The sequence below is a fragment of the Vitis vinifera genome, chromosome 18 (genome assembly GCF_030704535.1).
Source record: "Vitis vinifera cultivar Pinot Noir 40024 chromosome 18, ASM3070453v1".
NCBI lineage: Eukaryota > Viridiplantae > Streptophyta > Magnoliopsida > Vitales > Vitaceae > Vitis > Vitis vinifera.
In genome coordinates, this window is record NC_081822.1 from 5,860,374 (window position 1) to 5,878,975 (window position 18,602).

Here is an 18,602-nt window from a genome sequence, read left to right on the forward strand (position 1 = left end):
ATCATTCACCTGCATATGAAAGTTGTTGTAATTAGACGACACCCGAAGAGGACATAAGCGTGGAAAGTATGGACCATGGGCGAAGAGTTTTGGTGGTGTTGGAAGCTCATGGGCCTCTACCTCCCATGGCATGACTGTGTGTCCCTACGACCTGGTTCACCATCAAGTTAACAACCCAGCTAACAGAAATAAACTCATATCAATTGTCTTCAACTCCCCTTCAAATAAATAAATAAATAAATAATTTTTTATTCTACCTTCCCATAATTTACTATAATCATCCATACAAAACCCCCTCCAAAACACCCTACACTCATCTTAGTATTGTCCTCTGACATCTTTCCAAACTCGCTATCCATCTAGGTTTTGTATGAGTTATGAATCTAAGGAGATTACAATAGACTAAAACTAAAACAATGAAAGATTCTTCTTTGTCCCAAAATTAAAAAGAGAAAAAAAGAAAAAAAGAAAAAAAAAAAAGATGTTTAGAGGAAACCATTTTTCAGTTTCCACCATATCTTTGATCTGCTGCCTGTTTAGCTCCAGGGAGACCTGGAGAGGAACTTGTTGAAACAAGGTTGAGCAAGGTTGAGCTTGAGAGAAAAAATGCATCCACCTCAAATGTTTCACCAGGATGCTGCAAACCAACCATGGAAAAGGAATCGATGCTTAATCAATCACCAGACATCTCTAAGATAACGTCCTTCTGTGTGAAGTTTCTTCACTATAGCCTCCGCCTTGGATGACTCCACATTTTCCTGGAATTTATACCAGACAATAAAATATAGAATGATATGGCCCATATTTAAAATTCTACACTAACCCAGGGAAACCCATGCTAAATCAGTATTCTAAACTTATCTACCAATCCCATTTCTTCAACTACTAACATCTAAATCTAGAAATGACTGCAGGAAGCAGAATGTTAAATATATGGCAAAACCCTTTTTCATGGTTTATGATTCCCAGATGTTGGTCTCACAAGCAGCCAACCTCAAAAAGGTTGGCCTGTGGTCATGTAGACATGGACCATGAGAAAGAGATCACATATTTGATACTTCACTATATACATATATATATATATATAGAGAGAGAGAGAGAGAGAGAGAGAGGGGGGGGGGGGGGGGGGGGGGGGAGAGATGCCCATGATCATGTACATATAGATGTGGATCATGAGAGGGAGAAGGACAGAGAGAAAGAAAGAGAGCATATTTGATACCTCATACCTACTCCTTGACACTCGTATGTATTATGGTTTGATGGGAGAGAGGAGAGTATTTGATACAACATAAATTCTCCAGGACAATGGTATGCAATATGAGAAATTAAACTGAAGAGAGAGAGACACAGACAGAGAGGGTGGCCCATGATGATGAATTGTAAGTATAGGAATGGAACATGAGAGAGAAAGAGAGAGAGAGAGAGAGAGAGCATATTTGATAGCTCATACTTGCTCCTGGCAATTGCATGCAATATGCAAAGTTCAATGGAGTCTAAGGACACACACGCACACAGCATATTTGATGGTTCATACCTGCTCCTGGACAATGGTATGCAAAGTTCGATGAACATCTTTGGCCATACCCTTGGCATCACCACAAACATAAAGATATCCCCCCTGAGAGATTATATTCCATATGTATGATGCCTGCACATGGAAAAAATTCAACCATGAATAATGTATTTATCCCTTAACTGTAAGGTTTTTTTGTTGCCTGCTTTTACTCACTCTATCCATCATCTTATGTTGCACATACTCCTTTTGTGGCCCCTCTCGTGAAAATGCCAAAATCAACTCAGACAGAATACCTTGTTCAACAAAATTATTGAGTTCATCCTCATAAATGAAATCCTATAACAGAGATCAAGATTAGGAAATCTTATTCCAGGGGATCAAAGAATTCAAAAGATTATTTGTCTGAACTTCTGTAGCATTATCCTTACCATCCGGCGATTCCGACATCCAAAGAATAGTAGAGCAGGACCAAGTTGAACACCATCCTCTTTGAGGGCCAATCTTTCCTGGACAAAGTAACTCTCATTTTATATTTACTCTCTTATGCTAAGATAACCTCACAAATCAGAAAGCAATCCAAAACCTGTAGAAATCCTCTGAAAGGTGCCAAGCCAGTACCAGGTCCCACCATGATAATTGGAGTCAAAGGATCAACAGGTAATTTGAAATTTGATGGCCTAATAAAAATAGGAGCCCAGCTAGAGTTATGGCTTTTCTCTAAAGAAACTGCATTCTGATTTTAATTGATAAAAATGGAAGTTAGATTCTGTAAGAAGTTAAGTCGTATGCCATCTGGAATAAATACTAAAGTAAACAAACAGACAGAAAAATTTGACCAAAAGCAACATATTTAATACTTCAGTACTACCTTCATCCAGGTTGAACACACCCCTTTGTGAATTCTGCCTGTGGGACTTGGACCATAGACCAAAGCACAGGTTACATGAACTCTATGGGACGCATACCTGCATGAAGTGAAGCAGTCAATCAAATTCCTTATTTTCTAAGATTAGATAGAATTTATTTGAAACACTACATATGGGAACAAGAAATTCACCTAGGAGAGGATGAGATTGAATAGTAACGAGGCTGCAATCGAGGGGCAATTGCTGCAAAGAAAACACCGAGGGGAGGTTTCGCTGAAGGGAACTCAGCCATTACCTCAAGGAGACTCCTCTGACTTCCAACAACCCATTGTGAGTACTCATCCTGGAATATAAGAAACATAAGACCAATAAATAAATTCAGCAAAAAACCTGCAACACCAACACTACAACCATCCCCCGAGAGAGAGAGAGAGAGAGAGAGAGAGAATGAAAAAAAGGAAACAGGAATTTGGATGTTGAGGGGGAAGAGGAGAGGAAGATAAAAACATCAGTTGTTTGTTGACCTTCCCCTGAGGTGATGCCAAGAACTTTAGTCTTTCTGCTTCACCAGGCTCAATTGCATGAGCAGCCAATGCACTTAATGCAGCCTGACAACCCAAATAGTTTGAAGCCAGTAAATAAAGCAAATTATTTTCAGCAATGGACTGCAATCAGAATGAAAAAAAGGGGGAAAGAAAAAAGGCCACCTTCCGTGGGGAGTTCAAGAGATCTGCATAACATGCAAGTGCAGTGCGAATGGTGCAAGGACCAGGAAAAGTAGGTGGCAATGAGCTGCCTAAGGACGTGCCATCATCTTTATCAGTGTGAATCGAAAAAAGCAAATCTAGAGGTTGACCCAACAACCTTCCTGCTTCTTCAACAGTTTCATCACAATTCTCAGCATAAACGCCCACATGGTCTCCAGTTTCATATCTGCAAAATGAATGCAAAAATGTGTAAACCCCCAGCGGTCATTTTCACATTAGAGAATTTTACACAAACAAGGAACAAAAATAAAACCTTTCCAACAGCCAGTTCATACTAAAGAAAGTATTCGATGGCAATTGCTCTCTATCAGAAAGAAAATTAGAAATAAAATCCATGTAAAAATAACATTTCCTCTCAAAGGAACAAGGAATGCAAGAATTACATAATTCTTTTAAAGTATATACACACAATGGAAAGAACAACTTGTTCCAAGTTCCAACTATTAACTATTATGTAGCACAACATTATGCAGCACAATATGCCAGGGCGTTTCATGAAGTTAAGAGACAAAATAAATAAATTAAACAAATATAAAACCAAAAACATGTTTCCCCAGTCCTGCACCAAAAAGGATAACTAATTCCTGTAGAGTTCCATATGTAGTCAGCAATCATTCAGATAGTTTCTCTAGCATGTTATACGTTCAATTTAAATTCAATAACATGGTTCACAGTATTGGTGTAGACCAATAAGTCTTGGCCATGGCTGTAATAAGTCCAATTTGGATATGAATAGCCTGATGCCAACTCGTGGGACCACTTAGAATCACAACACCATAACTTGGATAGATGAAAATTAAAGGAAAAATGGAGGGGGGATGGAGCTCGCAATGGGAGAAGGGTCAATTTTTAGAGAGACAAATGGTGCGGCGATGAGCCTTTATGTGTGTCTTTTCCCTCCTTATTTGCTCTAGCTAGCTCTAAGGAGGCTTGGGTGGTCGACATGTGGCTGCACTCTTCTGAGGGGGGTGGTTGGACTTCAAACTTCTCTAGACTTCTCAATGATTGGAAGATTGAGACTGTGGAGTGCTTCTTGTCAAGGCTTCAAGATAAGATGGTGGACGTGGAGAGGGAGGCAAGGTGTTTTAGGCGGAAACAAAAAGTGAATCCATCTCTGTTAAGTCCCTCTATTCTATCCCTGGGGTGGGAAGGGTAAAGCCTTTCCCTACAAGTATTGTGTGGAATGCATGGGTTCCTCCAAAGGTTAGCCTTTTTGCTTGGGAGGCAACAAGGGGGAGAGTTTTTACTTTAAACCAATTGTAAAGGAGGGGGTGGTCTTTAGTCAATAGATGCTCCCTTTGTTATGCTTATGAGGAGTCAATTGATCACGTACTCTTGCACTGTGAAAAGGCAAGGTTGTTATGGGAGCTCTCGTTCTCCTTGTTCAGTATGTGTTGGGTGATTCACTTTACAATTAGAAAGACCCAATTAGGGTGGCACGACTCTTTTATTGGAAGAAAGAAGAAGAAAGTGTGGGGAACAACACCTTTATACCTCTTCTGGACAAGTTGGAAAAAAAGAAATAGAAGATCCTTTGAGGATGTGAAACTCTCTGTTTAAAGGTTAAAATTTTTGTTTTTGTGCAACATATTATCTTGGACTAACTTGTTTATGGAAAATTCATTTATGTCCTTAGTAGACTTTATTGATTGGTTAAGGTTGGATTGGGGGAGGAAGTATTTTTTGTTTTCCCCATCTTTTTAGGCGCTATTTAATAGCCATTGTATACACCATATGTACTTTGGTGCACCCCTTTTGGCACTTTAATACTATTTGCATTTACCTATCTAAAAAAAAATGAAAGGAAAAAAAAGATAATATCTACATTTTCCAGAGATTCTCTCATTAATAAAAAAAAATGTCTAGATATATGACTAGGAACAAGAAATTCAAACTAATTTGTTTTCAAACAATTATTAACTAGTTCAAACACATTTCTTTGTATTATTTTCAAAATGTACCAATTATAAAAAGAAATGCTTGTACCAAAGTGACAAGATAATCCCAACAATTGGAAAAACAACCTCTACTTACTGAAAATTGTAAATATAACCCTTAAGTTGACATAATTATCCTTACACTTTTTCTCAAAAAGTGGTTGGATGTGAGATGGGTATAAAAAAATTGTTAGAAGATATTTTTGCTCAATAAAGGTTATATTTCATGTTTTAAAAGATGGGGATTATTTTTCTAAATATATAATTGTTTTATCCCTTTTAATTATATAACCCTTATGAAAAAATAGTGTCAGGTGTAAAAAATGGGTATGGTAATGTAAGAGTTTTCAATTCTTAAAACTATCATAAACCAATTCTAACACATACTTTATAATTATTTATCTAAAATTTCTCATTATCACACAATACCCATCCAAAATACCAAGAGTGATCCACCTTGAGAAATGTCGAGTCAATAACCAATATTACGACTTTGAACCATGTTCAATAATCCATACTATATATGTCAAAACTAAGTATAATGTCAAAATATTTTACATCATGTCAATAATTGAATGGACTTCAACATAAACAAAGTTCCAAGACTGGTTAATAAAACAACCATCTTGGCAGTCAGAGACCATCAGGTACAGAGTAGTTTCTCCTTTTCAAAGAAAAAGGACACTAGAGATTGTAACAAGAGACAAAAGAAAAACTGGTTGAAATATACTAATTATTTTTCAAGACAACAGTTGCTATAAGATGATACAACACTAAAAACTGGAAGTGTTCCACGGATACAGTAGAGAGCAGTTTCTCTTTTTAATAGCAAAAGGGGTGCTAGCGATAGTAACAAGAGACATTCAAAAGCAGCAAGATAAAAAAAAGAATGGTTTTTAGCTAGTCAGCATTGCTTCTGCAAACAATGTGGAGAGTCACTACAAGCTAGGCCTGTAGCTTTTGGTCCTTGTTATTCTTTGTTTCACATCTCGTGGGTGCCCCCTTGGTTGGTCAAGGATTTGAGTTTTGGCTGGCAAGGAAATTTTCCTGGGAAAGGCTGAAAGGATATTTAGAACCATCTACTTGCCTCTTTCAATATACTTGGAGAGAACAAGACCGTAAAGCCAAATTAGACAATGAAAATTCTGTGGATTTTATTGATGGCACAAGATGTGTTTGGGTGATATTTGCGTTTTTTTTCAACATCCATTTATAATATTTTTAAATTTGCCTTTACAAAAAAGGGCAAAAATGAATAAATATATAACAGTAGCTGGTGCAGTGAGATTCAGTTCATCTGTCAATGCCTCGTCTTTCTTCTAATAAACAATCTAAGCAAGATTCTTCATTTCTTATTTGTATACTAATTTTTTCTGTCAGCTGAATGAGCCACACAGTGAAGAGCCTAGGATCAATAAAGAAAATATTGGTAGTTCAGGATATATCAGTCCTTGGATTTTATGAATATATTATGATATATCAAGAAATATCCATGGATATTTTGACAAAAAAATTGATGAGACAGAAATTGATTAGAACTCATGGAAATGCTTGGGAAAAACTCTAAGAAATGATGGCAAAAAGTAATAATAAACATTTTTAATTATTTTGTTGAAGAAATTGCTATATATATTTATATATGCTATAATTTGTCATATTCAACAATAATATCACATGTGTTGACAAGAAATATAAATTTTGTAAGTGCATATTCATTATTAAGTTACATTAAATATTATTCGACGACAATGTTGTGACATTTGATAATAACATGTCCAGCTTAAAAATATATTTAATATTAAAACTGTGATCTATTTAATTCAAATATATTCAATGTATAAAATAAATGATGATATATGTATGTTTTTGTAATATTTATATTTTTATATTTAATTATCATATAAATGATATAAAAATGACCTATCACTAGGATTTATATTTTTTATAATTAATTAAATAAAATTTTAAAATAAAATAATTAGAATTAATTAATTTATTAAAATATTATTTTAAATATTTTGTTTTTGTAATGAAATAAAATGTATGCATTTGTGCATTTTTATTATTAAGTGTGAATTTGCCTTAGTGGTTACTAAGGTCCAAGGTCAATTTTTTGTTTTGGGTTTGATTCCGCCTTTTGCAAAGTGCAAACCAATTTTTAGGGATTTTTAGGGTTTGACCATCAAGAGGAGCGGATTTTTAGGGTTTGACCAAGCAAGGGGAGTGGGGAGCAGCCGTTAGACCAGCCTAAAAAATGAGGAAATTTCCACTATTTTTTCCCCAAAAATTGCCAATATTTTGACGAAATATCACCAATTTTTTGACATGGCACCAGTTCCTACAGCTGCATCGGCAATTTTATCAGTGGTGACCAATTAATCATCAATATTTCGCCAATATTCCCCGATTTTTGCCTAAATTTCCCTTGTTCGAATTTCCCACCTATATTTTCACTTTGAGACCTACTGATATCCAATTTTTTGCCAATATATCAGCAAAATTTTCCAACATTTCAAACTTTGCCTAGGATGCATAATTATGGTAATCACTCCAGATGGTCAATTGATTATCACTAAACAGATGCATGCACCTTTTGCATTGGGATCTAGGAAAAAACTTTATGTTTTCCTCCAATTTATTTGTCAACACAGGAGAAAATTACACACAAACCCCATGGACTACTTAGAACAATAAAATTTGCTAAAACTTCAAGGATTCATTTTGAACTACTCTAATAGACTGAATGATACATATTAGGTTATATCAAGTAATCTAAATCCATAATCTAATGATCAAATATAGAAGTAGTATGCCAATTCCTCAACTGCAATCAAGTCACCCTTTACTATCAGTTTATTCACAACTACAACAAAAGAACTAAACAAAATATAGAAATAATACATTTCTCCTATAAAAATGAAAATGACTACTTCCAATCAACTTCTTCCATATTTGAATAACATAAGTTGGTTGACAGAATAATAAACACAGGAACCTTTCGGTCATGATTAGGAATGCATGATCTGTTTAGTTCTGTTCTCCAAGAATAGTGAAACATTTTATACAACTGGTTGGTTATGAGCTTTCATGGTACTGTTCTTTGGGATACTGATAAAAATTAGGGTGTTTCTGAAAAACATTAAAAAAAAATTATAGACAAAAGAATAATTGATTGAAAGTGCATCCACTAAAATTATGACGTGTAAATTATAAATCATATATTTTACCCACTTCTTTGTAGCACTATCTCAATTTATCAACCCATGCTGGGACTTTTTCTTTTTCCTTTTTTGACAGGTAACCCACACTGGGAGAGGCTTTTGTGTTTCTTTTTTAGTCCATATTGATCGGCTAGGTCTCCTTGTATTATGGTAGAGTTTAGCCATTTTTTATCAGTTGGGAGGACTCCTCATCCTTCTCATATACTTTTATTCATTTTTAATACTAAAAAAAACCATACCATGAGAAAAGTTATACGATGTTGGAAAATAATAGTTGCACCTAGGGGTTCAAATTGAGTTGGTTGGGCTGACCCAACCCGATGTTTGGTGGGCCTGAACAAACATTTTTAATACTCAAGTTGGGTTAAGGTTAAGTTTTTCCAACCCAAACTCACTTTAGATTGAGCTTGAACTAAGGTTTTAACAACCCAAACCTGATTTAATATTTTTATATTCTATATAATAATATTAATGTTTTTTAGATTTTTAAGGAAAAATACCATATTATAATCATATCATATACTTCTCCATTTTTCTAGAAAGATATATGTGTGTGTATTGGTAAGTAAATAGAAAGAATATATTAAAAGCCAACATGGTGCGACAAAGTACACACAAAGTATATGATAAAGGCCAGCAGGCTAGCAAGAAAAAAAAGAAATGCAAAAACCATCCACTCCCACAACAAACAAAATCCTACACCCTAAAAAACCATTAACGAAGCAAAAACACCCATGAGCACTTCCCTAAAAACCAAAAGCACAACTACAGAAAGAAAAGCATCCACACAACAAGAGAGATTAAATCTCACTGCTCCTACCCCTTCCCCTGACCAAAAGAGGAGAGCTACTATAATTAACTAAGCATTCCAATTTACGAATTTCCTTCTCAACATGGGATGACGAGAATGTTTTGCTCTTTCCCCCCTAAGATTTTTACTCCACACCCTTTTCAAGCCCCCATTTTCCTGAAAAGGGAGGTAATTTCCTTCTTGAATCCCGCCACTAGCATCCTCAAAAAATTACAAAACTTAGCAAACTTAAAGGGAAGGCTTTCGGAAAATATCATCTCCCCCACCAAATCACTACTAGCCTCCAAGACCCTAAAATCATCCACATCCTCAGCCTTAAGCACCAAATCCCTTCCCGAAAGACCCTTTTCTATACCTACCATTAGGTCCAACAACCTTCCATCTTGGAACAACATCCTTAAATGCTGAGAACCCGAACATAAGGAGGACTCAGCCTTAGATAAGTGAGCAGTTCCATTACCGCAAATGGGCGAACCAACTGGAGAGTAAGGAGGAGAAAAAGGGGACGATGAAAGCCTACCTTCAAAACCAGTAGCTACTTCTATCAAGGCCTCACTGACTCCCAAGACCCTCACCTCTGGACCTTGAGATACGCCTTTAGAAGGGTATCAAAAAAGAACTCCAAAGGATTAGCAATACTCCCACCTCCAGAATCACTTGAAGAGACCACTTGGGACTTTTTACCCATATTTTCCAAAGAGGTAGAGGACAGATCTTCGGGCCACCCCACTGGTACGCTTAAAAGACTCAACCCACCAAGGAAACCTCTAGACGAGCCAAAACCACCCACAATGGGCTGGCCCAAGAAGATGCCAAGGCCCTCTTCACCAACTAATCTTTTTAGAAGTGAGTGACCCACCAGCCCACTAGGGGACCTGATAAGCCCACCCATTGGGCTTTTGACCTTGTTTGAAAACAACCAACACCCCTGAAACACGCGCAGAAAGGCCAGACTCAACGCCCAACACCTACACCACCTCTCCAACACGTTTCCTCCCTTCTTGCTCCATGCTTTGTGTCGCGCATGCCCTTCCCTCCCTTTCATCCCTGACTTCAGGAAAACTGCACCACCACTTGGAAACCACCCTCCACAACCATGGCAATACCTCCCACCATAAATAGACAACAAAAATGACTTCTATGTCCACCACAAACATGGACAACTAACTTGGGGTCTTTCTCCCACTATATTTAACTCATAATCTAGCCCATTTCAGATGACACCTCTCATCTGTATCCATGTCCACTACAATGAACCCTCCACAAGCATCGCTCAGCATCTTTTTTTTTTTTTTGATAAGTAAACACAATTCATTAAAGAGGCAAAAAACCTCAACGTATACAGGACGTATACCAGGCAGCAAAGGCCAAAAACAAGCAAAAAACCAAAAAAACAAACCACCCCTCAGCTGGAGGCAATCCACTCCAGGAAATCTAAAAGGGAATTCGGCTTCTCCTCCATATACAGTTTAGCCCAACCCCAGATATAATAAACAAAAGAATATTTGAACCTCTGAATTGCTAAACCCCCCCCCCCCCCTAAAAGCTAATCTATTCCTTTCCTTCCAAACCATCCAAAAAATGAATAATGGAATGGAACTCCAGAATTTTTTCTTTTTTTTCCCCACAAAAGAACCTCCCCAACTATATAACACCTCCTTTACAGTTTTAGGGAACACCCACTTGACCCCAACTAAACCCAACACTAAATCCCAAAGCTCTCTAGCCACTGTACAATGAATAAGTAAGTGATCCACGCTTTCCGCTTCGCAAGCACACAAAAAACACCTATTCGGGAGCTGCCAACCTCTTTTTTGGAGCCTATCAAGAGTCAAGATCTTTCCCCAAGTCGCTTCCCACGTGAAGAACATGATTTTAGTTGGGACTCTACCCACCCAAATCCTGTTTTTCGGAAAGTTGACATCCATAGGCCTATCCAACCAACTGTACGCATCTTTCACTCTAAACTGTCCACTTCCCCCTCCCTTCCACAAAACAGAGTCATCCTCCCAAGATATCCTAACACCTCTCAATGCTTGGAGCAACTCACCTACCAACTCCACCTCCCAATCATTGAAATCCCTTATGAAACGCAAATTCCAGCCGCCTTCCCCAACATTCTGGTCCCACAGATCTTCAATCTTTGCATTTCTATTGGCTGCCAAGATATAGAGATGCGGGAACCTTTGAGACAGCGCTGAATCCCCGCACCACACATCAGTCCAGAAGCTGATTTTATTACCTTTCCCCACCTTGAACCCCATTTTATCCCAGCACCAACCAGCTTCCTTTAAAATTTCCTTCCACACCCCCACACCACACGCACCCACAGCCTTCTTGGTCCTCCAACCATGATCCTCCTGACCATACTTTGCTTCCAGCACATGTTTCCAACGGGCCTCCTTATCCGAAGCGAATCTCCAAGTCCACTTGCCAAGAAGCGCTTTATTCATGATAGTAAACTTCCTTATTCCCAACCCCCCATTTTCTTTATCCCCACTTAACCTTATTCCAAACCATTTTCTTTATCGCTCAGCATCTTGAAAAAGGCTTTTCCCCACAAATGCACCAACAGTTCCAAAACCCTCACCCACGCTTCACTGACGCTGGCATCTTCTCTGAAACAACCAACCTCTAGCCTCCACTGCTCCATCTTCATTTTTCTTCACTTAACCAGGATAGGCCCCAAAAGCAAGACCCTTTCAACTTCAGAAAAATCTTCAAACTCAAATAAAATAAGAGATTCTCTCAATAAATAGAGATCTAACTCCCATTTCAACCCCTAAGCATGCCTAGCCCAAGAATACAACAATTCTAAAACCAGCAGACAACTCGAAGGAGCATCTCATCTCCCCACCAGACACTTCTTAAGGGACTCTAAATTGCTCAGAACCTCCTTTTTCTTGCTCTCAATCCACACTGCCTCGCCTATCTCCCCCTTACATCCGTTCAACACCTTTGCAAAAGAAGCCCAGTTTAAAATAGCACATCCTCCTTTTTTTTCTTTTTTCTCCCGAAACCTGATAAACTCCTTACAAGCTTTCAAAGACCTTGACTCAAAAGCAATCTTGATGCTCCTAAGCTTTGGATGCAAGGATCTTCCAACCCCCTTAGGAACTCTCTACCTTCTAGAAAAACTAAGGAGAATCTTTTCTCCTCTACGTTCAAAGCTAAGCAAAGCAGAAATCCTCCCACTTTATTGTTGCACAACTCTAATTTGTAGACCCTTCCTCCAAACTTCCCATTATAGCAATCTTCCACCCCCTCTAGAAGCCCAACAAGACTTCTCTCACCGAACCTAATCCAAGAGGAAAATCCTCTACCCCTCTCCACAATCTTCCCCACCACCTTACCTTTTACTATCTCCAGCAAGATTTCAAAGGTTTTCAACTCCACTCCAAACCAACAAGAACCTCCAAGAGAACTCAAACCAGCATTTTCCTCCATTGCTTAGACGTAACAATCTTATCAAAAGCAACAATCCTCCGCCTCCTATATATATATACACACACACACATTACTTTTTTTTATTATCTTGAAATTTTGTTCCATTTACTATTTAAATTTTGGTACAAATATATATTAAAAAGTTTTTAAAAAATACTAGATGAATGTCAAATCATATAACGCAATCAACCCGACCAACTTGAATCTAATCCAACTAGCCCAAATCTAACCTCATCAACCTAAGTTTAGAAAAAATGAGTTTGTATTGGGCTTGGTTGAATACCTCGAGTTAGAGATTGGATTGGATTAGACTTGAGTTTTGATCCGAGTTGCACCACTAGTTGCACCACCTTTCCACAACTTTTACCACATATTAAGGTGGTAAATGGTGATTGATGGAAGAAAATGTGATAAATGACTAAAAAAATTATTCAATTCTTATGACCTCTACCACCAATCACCACCTCCCACATCACTAGGTGGTAAAGCGGTAGTGGAAAATATGGTGCAAATAGTATCAACTAATGATGGCAAACTTAATTAGGACAAAATGAAAATTTTCAGAGGTCAAAATCCAACGACCTGTCGGCGACTCAATCAGAATGACCTAGCTGAAATACTGAACTAAGAAGAAATCCCATCCTGAAGAAAGATTCATTTGCCCAAGTAACTGCCTCTTTTTCTCTAGTCTGACACATAAGCCAGTTAACACACTGCTTAACTTTTACTTGAGAAACAATAACACCCTTCAGATTATATATTACTCACTAAATGTAAACAACTAATGAGAAGTATTAGGCGGCCATGAACATACGTTATACCAGTGCCTGATGTGTCAAACTCCAGATGTATGCAGGAACGATCAGACTCCAGTGTGTGAAGCTCTCGCTGAACTGCAACATTAACTCTTCAAGAAATAGAAACACACCTATTTCAGTAAAGAATAAAAAAGGCTAATAGAGACTTCAGTGTGTGAGGCTTTTCTTTAACTTCAAGATTAAGACTTTAAGAAAGAAAGAGACACCAATTCTAGTAAACAATTAAAAAAAAAGGTTAATAGAGAACCAACAAATGTTTACCTGCATGGATGGTGAATATCAAAAGAAGCATTCCCATTTGCCATATTTAGGAATTTATCTTCACAAGATGTAACAATAGGATCATGAATAACTACCCTGTATTCAGGGATAACAGCTGTATATGGAGTGGACACAGCACTTATATCATCTTCATCTCGGAGTAATAGATCTAACTCTGGCCACAGTAATTCTCTCCTGGATCAGAAGAACCATATGATTATGGTTAACATGGCACATAATTGATGTCCTACTATATATAGAAGATCCATATTCCTAACTTGTTAATAATCGCCAGTCAAAAGAATATGGAGTATAACAAATTTTAAAAAAATAAAAAATAAATAAATCACAGTAGCACAGACCAAGCAGCAAAATCATCCTCAATGCACTGATCGTCATCACCAAGACCAGCTGGAACAAGACGTTTTGCTCCTGAATCAATGACATACAAAACTTATGGACTTTAAATACAAATAATCAGTTAAGCATTAATTGAAACCCACACAAACAGGACAATAGACAAAACCAGAGTTAAACAAGATCAATCAACAACAGATGTAGAATACGTTAGAGCTTGAGCCCGATTGGCATGATATGCATTGTTAGTTCATTACCTTACAATTTGATCTTTTAGGTCAAATTGATACCTAAACATAGTTTCAAAGCTCTCCTTAGCAAGAGATCTTGGGTCAGAGTCTTAGGGTCCATTTATTTGTTCATCTATTTCCCTATGATCCATGATCAATGGTTTGCCTCTCCATGAAAGGGGTACAATGGCTTTATTGAGCCCGTGTGCAAGCCCAAAAAAGGTAACCCATAAGGCAGTTATTAGGACTTTAGTTCAATTAGCTTGATGGTCCATTGCCTAACACCATAAGTTTTTAGGTCAAATTGATAATTTGCCTAGTTTAAGTAAATATTATCCTGGAGTCTTTGATGAATTAAGAGCAACAACTCTTAACTAATATTATCCAGCTATGCAACAACCAATCTCCGAGGACCCCCTAATGCAATAAATTCCCCACAATTTGACAACTTCCAAATGGTACATAGTAGTGATCTGAGTTTCAAACAGATTAACGATGACAAATGATGGTACTACCACAACCAATAACAATCCCTCATTAAATTAGCATCAAATCACTCACGTATATACCATTAGGCTATGATGGTTCTAGCAACATTTGTTCCCTGATAAATTGCAACAAAACATGTAGCAAGAATGCAGCATATCATGTCTATGACAAATGCTTTTATGGATAAAAGGTGATCCAATTCAGCAGCTACATTAATTTTTATTTTTTTTTTATTTTGTTTAAGATAATGGGGAATCACACCGACAGCAAGGCATTTAGTGATACAGGCCTGCTCCTTTACCCTACACCACCATTGAAGCACTTTAATGCCAAGGATACTCGAACCCAAGGCCTCTAGTTCATTGCCAAAGGTAAGAATCATTGTGCTACACCCCCGGGGGCTACAACTACACCAAACATGAAGATGGTCAATAGAAAAAGGATCATACTAGCAATTTTATGGGTGAATGTGCTAGACGATGAATTTACCTCTGCAATCCGTGGCATAAGCCTTTCAATCCCTCAATCCTTTGCAATTAAAGTCATAATTAAAAATAGCTAAAATTGGTAAGAGAAAGCATAATAAATTACACCACAAATTTTAAAAACGAAACATAAAACCTCAAGTTAGACATTTAGGAGAATCCTATGATAGTCAATATGACATTCCATAACAAAAAAAAGCATGCACAAACAGTAAATCATAAAAAAGGACAAACAATGACAAGTTATTTTAATATTTCATTCTATCAAAAGATTAAATATATGATGGTTGTATGCCAAAACGGAATATAAAACAGATAAAAAACAGCTATACAAGTATACAGGGTGCACCCAATCGAAAAGATATTTTAACAAATGAATAAAATTATTGAATACCTTGCTCACTTAGTAGTTCATCCACTACCTTTGCTATCTGTTTCAAAAAGGTTCCATCAGATACTATGAGATATATAATGGATAAACTTAAATATCTCACCAATCGTACCTTGTTAAAATGTTCATATTGGCGGTTACCCAGACCAAAAACACCATATGTGAGTTGTTGAAGCCAGGCCTCCCTCTCTTTTCCCTGAAAAAGAACCAAACTCATCAACAGATTTAAAAAATAAAATAAAACATAAAAATAAAAAGAAAGAAGAACGATTGCTCACTGTCACTTCACAGTTTAGATCAACTACAACAGAACAACTAACCTCAGTAAACCATTTGTAAAATCTAGCAGCATTATCAGTTGGCTCTCCATCTCCATAACTACAATGTCAAGTTTAAACATCAATGAGTGGGCACTTCCAATAAACTCACATATTTTTCCAATAAACTCGCATACTTTCAAAAATTTCACACGCATATTTTCAAAAATTTCACAAATTGCTGATATAAGTATCTTACGTGGCCAACATGAAAAAAGCCAAAGCCTCTTTCTTCAGTTTTTCTTCATATTGATCATCATCCACAGCATAGTCATCCTAATTCCAATGATAAAAACAACCAAAAGAGAAAACTCTGGTAAAAGATTCTCAGCCCAGGCCATACAAAAACTCCTTACATACCAGGTCAACAACTTTAATGGTTGCTTTGTCGTATCTTGCCTTAATCTCTTCGGCTAAAGCCTATTACAAAGCAAGTCAAGCAGAAGCAAACAATTGAGCACAACAAGTGAACGAAGATAAAAATATAATAAATGAACGAATAACACCAATATCTAATGTTAACAAAAAAATCATATACCACTTATATAACAAGAACCAATATTTCTCATGTTAACAGGAAATATGAACTGTTTACAGAAAAAATAAACAAATAAATAGAGCCACTCCTTCCCATCACACTTTAAAAAGTATGGAATCTAACTGAGTTGGATACTTGGACACGTATATTGGCACATGGTCGCCTAAGATGCTTGCTAGGATACCCCTCAATTCATGCTTGAGACTCCTAATTAACATCAATGGGTTAAACTGGCTCAAGTTCTCTCCATAGATCATGCTAAAAATAATGTGTCATCTCTCTTATTGATATTTTAATTCACCAAGCCCCAACGCATGATCTATGGACTCCACAATTTGCAAAGCAGCTGATGAGCACCTCAGCATCAACCCTATATACCAAGGTAATACTGGTGATTCTGTTGTCATAATTTGGAAAGTCCAAAATACAATCTACAACACAGCTCATTTCCCAGATATTCAAATCGTGTGTGTGTATGCAACTTGAACTCAAAAATACATTTGCCATCCTCCCTCCCCCAACATTTGTACCGAAATTCAACCCACAAAATTCGGAAGGGCAAAAGATTCTCTAATCTTTCTATATTATGATTTGTAACAAATTAGCACATTTTAGCTCCAAAGTAAAAGTGACAACTTTAGCATATTCAAATATGAAGTTACATGAAATAAAAATAACTATGACGAATTCTAAATGGTGGGGATAAGGCAATATCCATATATATGATTCAATTCAGCGAGGGAGAGAATCTGCATGGGTTTTAAGCATCTATTCCAAATCACTGTTTGACACCATAAAGCAGAGAGTTTTTTTTAATTAAAAGTTGCTCCTATTGTGCCACTCGACATGTCCTTACCTTGTATCAAATTTTGTCAAAATAAATAAATAAAATTAAGTAACCTTCAAAATTCAAATTAAACTTGCATCAACCAGAAATTTCAAATAATCAAAGAACATTAACTCCACCATACATCGAAATTTCTAATTCAAAATCCAAAAAAAAAAAATCACCTTGGCAAAACCCTCGGCAGTTCCAGTCTGAGTACCAAAGAAGACAGTGACCTTAGTTTTCCCCACCGCAGCCTCTGCCTCATCCTCTTCCGCTGGAATCGCCACCGCCTTCGGAACCACGAGCGGCTTCACATCCCTTCCTCGATCCGACGATATTCTCCACACGAAGATCAACAACCCCAAAATCACCGCCACCGTCGTCGTCAGGATCACAACCGCCGATTCCGAGCCCAACGACACTCCGAGAAAAGCCTCCACAGTGTTAATCAGATTGGATTCAGAAGACATCGCAGTTTCCAAAATCTTTCTCTCTTCCACGATCGAACCTCTCAACCTCGAAGTATCCGACGCTCCACTCCTAGTCCTAGTAGCCTTCGCTAACCCTCGCGAAGCCGAAGAAGAAAAGACAGTGAAAACGCGACGACGACGTTACTGTGCGTGTAATATGTTTTTAGCTGCCCATGACTAGGCCCACTTTTTATGGGCTTTAAGGGCTTTTTCAGAGGAAGCCTAGCGTCACAGCCTCATGCAATGTCTGTCAGTGATGCTACCTGTTTTGTGGGACCCAACTGAACTATTACTGGTTCCATCACATTTGAATCGTAGGGTGGCGACGTGTCTGTGATGGAGCCGGACATGATGCTACGTAGGATTATTTCTTCGGGGTGACGTGTACTTTCGTCTTTTGAAGAAGCCCGGCTATGCGCGTTGACATCTTGGAGAGTCTATCTTTATACAGATCATCACGGTATCTGAAAGTGACTCTGTTTTGGCTTTTAGACTACCTCGTCACTCATACCATCCCTTAATTTTGGTTTGGTGTTTTTTTTTTATACAATAATTCATATTAAAGACATAGAATATGAAATATTTGACTTTCCATCTAATTTTTTTATTTCTATATTTTCTTTTCTTTTTTTACTCTCTTTTTTATCTTCAAGTGTCATATTTATTTTTACCTTTTTAATTTCTTTTTTAAATTTTTAAATATTTTTCTATTTCTCTTTTTATTAACAAATTTTGAATAAGGAAAATGCAATAGACTCTTAGTTATATCTTTTTTATTTTTTATTTTTATATTTTAATTTAATTTCATTTCTGTATTTTCTTATTGGATAAGTTAAATTTTAAGTAAAAACA

The 18,602-nt window shown here is 37.1% G+C and overlaps 1 protein-coding gene across 1 annotated transcript; it reads right to left on the reverse strand.

Moving 5' to 3' along the window:
• Positions 1 to 225: 225 nt before the first annotated feature.
• LOC100256291 (NADPH--cytochrome P450 reductase) lies at positions 226 to 17,920 on the reverse strand. Its single transcript, XM_002265823.5, has 18 exons — positions 17,463 to 17,920; positions 16,274 to 16,333; positions 16,113 to 16,189; positions 15,917 to 15,974; positions 15,709 to 15,792; positions 15,600 to 15,636; positions 14,007 to 14,076; positions 13,645 to 13,839; positions 13,380 to 13,472; positions 3,090 to 3,315; positions 2,907 to 2,990; positions 2,574 to 2,725; positions 2,385 to 2,481; positions 2,100 to 2,249; positions 1,945 to 2,022; positions 1,730 to 1,852; positions 1,535 to 1,648; positions 226 to 758 (listed from the first exon to the last, which is right to left on the reverse strand). The coding sequence occupies exons 1-18, from the start codon at positions 17,748 to 17,750 to the stop codon at positions 678 to 680; spliced, it is 2,067 nt and encodes a 688-aa protein (XP_002265859.2). The 5' UTR covers positions 17,751 to 17,920; the 3' UTR covers positions 226 to 677.
• Between the last annotated feature and the right edge of the window lie 682 nt (positions 17,921 to 18,602).

Coding starts and splice junctions, on each gene's coding strand:
- LOC100256291 (XM_002265823.5), bottom strand. CDS start 17,750: ATGTCTTCTGAATCCAATCTGATTAACACTGTGGAGGCTTTTCTCGGA. Junction 15,975..16,112: donor GCTTTTTTCATGTTGGCCAC/GTAAGATACTTA, acceptor TTGACATTGTAG/TTATGGAGATGGAGAGCCAA. Junction 3,316..13,379: donor ACATCAGGCACTGGTATAAC/GTATGTTCATGG, acceptor TTCATTTTGCAG/ATATGAAACTGGAGACCATG.